The 7,341-nt window shown below is 34.8% G+C and overlaps 1 protein-coding gene across 4 annotated transcripts; it reads left to right on the top strand.

Moving 5' to 3' along the window:
• Positions 1-943: 943 nt before the first annotated feature.
• LOC120337822 (4-galactosyl-N-acetylglucosaminide 3-alpha-L-fucosyltransferase FUT6-like) lies at positions 944-6,732 on the top strand. 4 transcript variants are annotated; one of them, XM_039405715.2, is made up of 5 exons: positions 944-1,116; positions 3,167-3,506; positions 3,997-4,177; positions 4,495-4,628; positions 5,633-6,732. In XM_039405715.2, exons 2-5 carry the CDS (start codon positions 3,181-3,183, stop codon positions 6,138-6,140), a joined length of 1,149 nt encoding a protein of 382 aa, XP_039261649.2. In that variant the 5' UTR covers positions 944-1,116; positions 3,167-3,180; the 3' UTR covers positions 6,141-6,732. The 4 variants fall into 4 exon arrangements, with proteins under 4 accessions (XP_039261649.2, XP_077973360.1, XP_039261648.2 ...); XM_078117234.1 differs by lacking the exon at positions 944-1,116 and adding an exon at positions 2,248-2,656; XM_039405714.2 differs by lacking the exon at positions 944-1,116 and adding an exon at positions 2,678-2,931.
• Positions 6,733-7,341: the final 609 nt, after the last annotated feature.

The raw sequence follows: 7,341 nt of genomic DNA, 5'->3' as shown, positions 1-7,341 counted from the left end.
CCTATACAGACTTTGTGCTCCGAATTCATTTGTCTCGCCCTTTTTTATCTTTACTTTTGCTTGACTTTTTTGGTTGTATTTACATTATACTTTTAATACTATCACCAGGTCACACGTTGTAATTTTTCAAAACTGATAGATGGTACGAAATCTTTCGTTTCTCTGAGCCAATACTTGAGCCCATATTGTTTTATTTTTATCAAAGACCTACCAACCATTATTTGCAGTTTACTCATGCATGGCGAAGACATTTTATTATTATCTCAATATAGGGTTACCATATTTTTTTGACTTCAAAGCGGGACGATTCAAAAGACACGACCCCTTTAGCTGTGATAATGTAACTTTACAGTTTTCGATTTTATACATAGGCCTACATTTAAAGCCATCCCGGCTGTCTTGACTTGAGCATATTGTCATCGAGAGTTCATGCGCATATTCTCTATCTAAATATCGGGTTCAGTTCGAAAAATAGAAAGGAATAGACGCTAACGATACAATTGCTCCGAATTTAGATTTTTTATGCACAGCAAAAGGAATAAAGAACAATGAAGTAGTCTGCCGTTTTTGCGCATTGAGAATTTACCTATTCGGCCAAGCATGCTTTTCTGCAGATAACACCTCCAAAAAGACGTTGTTCAATGTTACATTCACGTGAACGTCCGAACAGGACCAATTAGAGGTGATTTTACATGTGATACGTTCGCTAACATGTTAGCGGGAAACAACGAAACAAACAAAATAACGCATTCATTTTCAGTAGGTAGGCTAGCGTTGTGATACACAGCAACAACAGTAACGAGAACATGTTCGTGTATTATGCTGGATGGCTGAACGCAGTGGTGGGATTCAGCCGATTCGCACCGGTTCTATAGAACCGTCTCACGGAATTTTATGGAATCAGCGAACCGGTTAGCATTACTGGTTAGCATTACTGGTTACTGACTTTTGTAACAGAACCGACTGGAAAATATTACTTTTGTGATGGAACCGGCTGACAAAGAAATTGAATCCCACCACTGGCTTAACGCCAAAGCGGGACTTTTGACTGACTTATCGGGGCGGCGGGAAAAGACACCAAAAAGCGGGACTGTCCCGCCTAACACGGGACGTATGGTAAGCCCATCTCGATATGAATTTCGATGAAAAATTAGGTTTCCAACTTACTAATTTTTTAATTTGGTTTGTGGTATTTTGTTTTGATAGCCCCGAAGAGCGTCAGTTTCACTGTAGAGAGCAGTGTGTTTAGCTGTAGCGTCTAAATCTAAACGTCTGGGCCGATCTAGTTAGTGGCGAAGCTATTGGTATTGATAGCCATGGTGTAGTGGTACTGATGAGGCCTTTCAAATGGCGATTGAGACCGATTTTTCTCTCAATACATTGACCCACATCACATGTGAGGGTCTGCTGAAGAACCCTATTATTCTGAATGAATTGCGATGTACGAAACCAGAAATATTCTAAACGAGTTGTAGCGCAAAAACTCCTAGCTTTCTTACGGCTAAGGCCAATAAATTACCAATTGATTTTAACATAATCCCTTAACCAATACAATATTCAGCCAACTGTTGTTTTATCGTTCTAAATTGTGTTGTTCCTATTTATGTTCACCGGCGCGCAAAGAAAATTACCATACTGATTACAATATTACCGACGGGTACGATATCTTGTAAGTTAGGATCGCAGTAATTGTCGATGTTTGTTGGAGGTTTTTAGCTTTTTGTTCACATCAAATTTGAAATCAGGAGTTGGCAAGAAAAGGCTACAATCAGTTCTAGAATCACCATTAGGCAAGGCAAGGTTAAGCCCAGGGGACTCGCCTTTCAATCATAAACTATATATTTATTTTTAAATTTTAGAGCTTTGCTCCTAATTATAACAGATTCAAAATGGTGTCATATTAAGGCCTCCATTTTTTTTATCAAAGTTCTACTCAATTTAAACTCAATTTATTATCCAATTTACTTGATTTATCAGCATACTTACTATTTTGACTGTCGTATTTCACGCAATCTAGAAATATATCTATGATATACTGTATATCTATTATGGCGTCATAATATATTTCAAACAATTTATGGGTCACTGTAATTAAGAGGGCCTCACAAATAACAACGTAGCCGAAATTACTCTAATTGCCTGAATCTAGCCCCGGCTGCAATAGTGCCAAGTGCACAGTACATGTACCGGATCCAGCAGACGCACTAGCAAAATTAGAAATTTCACAGTTGTTTTAAACAGTAAAGAAATAAGATTGCTGAATTCCATAGTTTCGTTTATTACGTCCCAACAGTTTTTGAGTTATAATCTTGTATCATTTCGACGCTATTATCATTTAATTGTTTTCGTTGTCTTTTTTTCGGCATATCATGTTTCCACCAATATAACTGTACAATTTCGCAAACGCAAATTCTATTGTCGCCTTTTGATGTGGTATTTTCGACACAGTAGCATTATATTTTCCGGTAAATATAGATTACCAGAATATACATGAAATTAGTCCGATTCTATGGTTTGAGTACATTGCTATAATATTCTTCCAAGAAGTCTGCATAAATAAGCCAGTCACTATGAAAATGAGTGGAAAACATTTTGTTCTTTGCTTGAATCAATAGCACTCTAAAATCCGATATACATATAAATTTATTTTAAAAACGTGAGTAGCCGTTCATCGTATATTTGTCAATTGTTATATAATTGGTAATTTATGTTTCAAGCAGTTTTAGTGCTATACTGTCAATCTTGTTGGTAATATATCGAATGGACCACATGTTTGCATGATGAGGGTTTTCCAACGAAAATGGATTTGGTTTTTTCCAATCTTCTCAATTTTTGTTATGATATATGCTACTCATAACAAAACGTTTATTAGTGTAGTACGTACTGTAATAGCAAAGCTTATTCGGAGAAAATCAGGAGAAGATAAAATTGGTAAATTATATTTCTCATATGCTATACTGTGTTACTTTCCCCTCGCCCTCATTCCGTTTTCTCTATCATCATTATCATATCACGTTTTATGAATTCATAATGGCATCATTTGATTAATCAGATCTCATATACTTTTGATTAAAATTATGTAAATATTTTTTTACTAAAATTTTCTTTTTTCTTCAAAAATAACCGTAAACGAGAACTTCATTGATGAAGACCCAATATTCAACAGATAAACCAACCAGTATGAGAAACATCAGATCTACAAAACAAACTAAAAGTGACCAAAAGGAAAAATTACTCGAAAGTACCACTCAGCAGCAGTTAATACCTACAGATTTGAGCGAGATGGTGACATTTTCCTCAACACATAAATCAAAATTACCAACTATGTTATTGTGGTATCCGCCCCCGTTTCTCGAGAGAAGATATGGTGGCAAAATAATCGTAGATAACCTTGAAAAGTGCGGTGGATGTACCTTTACGAACGATAAGTCTAAACTGAACGAAAGCGAAATTATAATTCTTCATAGTAATTTTCTCGAAAGGGGAGGAAGTATACCAAAGAGCAGGTAAATATGTGATAATCTTTGCAGCAAGAATATTATGAAAAATTTGGAAGTTTAATCATTTGATTCAATTATTAAAAAATTCGATAAAGAAGAATGAAGAGTGTTTGGGCGGATAATTTTTATGGTCTAAATCTAAATATTAATATACTTTATTTATTAAAATTTACAATATATGTCGAATTCCGCTCAAAGAAATGGTGTCATGAGTTTCTGTTCGGAAAAATTCGAACCCAAACAAAACCATGTTAAGTTCAGCACATTTACAACAATGTTAGACAAAAAATATTTGATTTGAGATCAAAACTTATTAAAAAAACTTATTGAAAAACTCGAAAAGACACTCAAGTATGAAAATACAATAACAAAACACTGAAACTGTTCTTTTATATATCACTTTGAATGAGTGAAACACTGAAACTGTTCTCTTATATATCACTTTGAATGAGTGTTATCTATCCGTGTGTTTGATTATGTTTTTGATATTTTTAAGATTTATGAACCAAACGTACGTGTTCTATACTCAAGAAAGTCCATATCACACAAATTACTTGGGTAAAAATATTGCCGATTTGAAAAATTATGACAACTTATTCAACATGACGATGACGTATAGAAGAGATTCTGACGTCATGAGTGCATATGGTTGTTGGGGAGAAAGATTTATTGAAAAAGTAGGAAAGTATTGATATGAAATATTAATTCTTCAGTAGACTTTTTCTAACATTTTTTTTAAAACAGCGAGAAACCGATAGATTCCGACGTTCGACAAATTTGACAAAATTTAATAAGCAAAAGCCAAAAACGGGAAAGAATGAGATATTCTCTGTTTTACTTTTATTCGGTTCCTGGTAAATCTAATAACTTTATCAATTTATTTTGGATTATTATTTGGTGGATGCATTGAAGCCGATAACAGATTGGCACTTATTTTAAGATCTCCTAATATAATGCTTATATATATTGAAAAATCTATGCTTATATTTTGTAGGTTCAACGTTTTCCTTTGAAGCCCAACAGGCCAAAACTAGCCGTCATGTTTGCCAGCTCCTGTAACAAAATTGGGGCAAAACTTCGAAAGGAATATTCAGATATGCTTATTCAAAATGGTCTTCGTCTTGACAGGTATGTTTTTTAAAGTTTAATTGAAATTTTTTATTAGTTGTAAAAAGTCGCGCGGATAAATATTAGGGAAAATACAATTTTCGGTACTCTCGTAGTATGTGTACCAAGTTAGGAATAGATCATAATTTTCTCCGATTTTCCTCATTTTAGTTCTGTTACGAGTTCGGGGACTGTCTGTGTTAGCCAAGTGAATTATATCCCCTGCCCATAGGCTTCAGTCCCTTTACACAACTTGATGTAAAATAGGCGAACAAAATTAGTTACCTCCACACATACTTCTGTAGCGCCTCTTTATCATTCATTGTATGCGAACTAGTGATAAGTATATTGAATTCCGACAGTAATGTCTCCTGACATGTTCCTCATTTTCTATTATTCTTTATTATACTGTTGTTGAATCAGACAAACTTATTTTATAACTACTCCATGGACAAGCCTAGATACCGCTGAGTTCCCTTCTTTCCTGTTCTAATATTTCATTTGGATTGTGAACATCTACTGTTGAACCCTTTATTTGTTTCGCAAATTCATCTCTTTACACAATTCATTTGTTATTTTTTCTATAAGCCCTCAAATCGAATCTGTAAATATATTTTTCCGCCAATAACCAGAACATTTGACTCCCAAAACTAAACTCAAAGGCTTAAATGACCGGCGTTGATTTTTGTGTGTTTATTAAGCAATTCAATCTACACCCCCTAATACTAACCCCAATATGTTACTTCATGTACTAGTTGAAATAGTCCAAGTCTCTTTACCAGGAACGAAAAAGATACTTCTATACCCAACACACCAAACACATGGTTCACAAAAAAACTGAACCTTTTTATTGAATTCCTCCGCCTTTTCTTCGGGATAACTACCCGTCTGTCTTATAGTAATAACTCACAACTCTATCGCAATATTTGTTGTGTGTGAAAGGACTAGATTCCGCGAAGGACTGAACCATTCACAAACTACAGTTAGCAACATCCTAAGTCTATCCTAATTTCTCATCATTACAGATATGGCAAATGCTTTGGTAACTATTACAACGGAAGTATGGATGGCGTATTGATGCAATATAAATTTTTTATGTCATTTGAAAACAGTATCCATTGCCGCGATTACATTACTGAGAAATTTTGGCTAAATTCTCTCGAACATGGTCTATTGCCAGTGGTAATAGGTCCTCACAAAGAAGATATAAAATCAGTGGCACCTCCGCATTCATATATTCACGCAGAAGACTTCAAATCTCCGAAAGACTTGGTAAACTATCTCAACTATCTGGATAAGAACGATACCGCTTATAAGGAATATTTCAAATGGCGAGAAATTCCCCCGCCTCATTTAAAATATGCTTGTGGAAAAGGAACAGAATTTTGTGTGCTCTGCAAAAAATATATGGAGGGATCGAGAGGTAAAACATTTAGTATATCAAAATGGTGGTATGGAGAAGAACGAACTGAATGTTTTTCTACTGTTTATAAAAAAACTAAATCATATTTTAGTAAAATTCACGGATTGTGAAAGAGCCAGGATAATGTATCACCTATGAATATTTATTTAATTCTGTATTCTTGGTTTGAAAAGCTCATTACTCGATACATATTTTAATGATATCTAAATAAATCGATTTATGTTTCAGAGATTTGAGCAGACCTGAGCTATATCCAAAGCGCTAATGTACGAAATATAATATTTATTAATTCAACTTTTCAAAAAAGTTCCTTTAGATTAGTAGATTAAGTTAGACGCATTTCCCTTGACAATTTCCTGTTTTTAATGTTATCATGATCCTTATGCGATGAGCGTTTGATGAATGCTGAATTCTGCGTTTGTCCGAATATCTCTATCGTGTTTAATATTGGGTTTACTACTTGCAATTAGAATAAACGATTCGGATTGAAGTTATTAATTGGATTTAAAATTAAGTGTTTACGATGGGTTTGTAATATAATGTAGAGATGCAGGTTAGGGTTGTAATATAGTCCAAAGAGAATGATAACTGCTGTTCTTTATACTTAGTTACAAAAGTTAAGTTGTATTTACGTTGGATTATAATTAATAATTATAGAAAACCGTTCCTCGTACCCACGAACCCGGTAACAAGCTCTAAGTTTCTAATTCTTGTTCGAGATTTGATATGAAATATAGTCTGTTGATTGTTATTGAGGATATTCACCGATTTCAAGTTGAATTATATTGTGGCATCACTTGGAAGGCACATAAGTATCTGGGGGCACTTTAACCGCAGTTTACAGACTTTAATTGCTTGAAAGCACGGACTAGTTATAACAATAAAACGACATAAATTTGGGGTCACGATTGGGTTATCGGGACGCGTTTTTGAAGTTCTCCAATCTCTTAATGTGCGTGAGAAGTACACATAGAATCGAGCGCAACAGAGTGAACAGTGAGCGCCTGCCATGCTGATGCACTTTTTTCAGTCTAAGATGTTTGTTGAAAAGAAAATTGTCGATCATGTTACAAAGATCACTTCGTAGGCTCCCAAGTTCAATGTGTTATACAAACATCTTCTGTGGTAACTTTTGGTTCGCGACACCAAACTGCACATAACAAATCATGTGTGCCCAACGAAATTCTCGTTTTTCCATTACATCCATTTGTTTGCCGTGAATCATGAATGGCTTGTCACCAATTCGCGACAAATGGTATCAGCTGAGCTCAGTACCTGCAACTAGGAAGCAATGCTCAGATGTAAGGAATG

Source organism: Styela clava, chromosome 10 (assembly GCF_964204865.1).
Source record: "Styela clava chromosome 10, kaStyClav1.hap1.2, whole genome shotgun sequence".
Classification (NCBI taxonomy): Eukaryota; Metazoa; Chordata; class Ascidiacea; order Stolidobranchia; family Styelidae; genus Styela; species Styela clava.
Note: the sequence above shows the minus strand (reverse complement) of the source record. Positions and strands in the feature narration are given on the sequence as shown.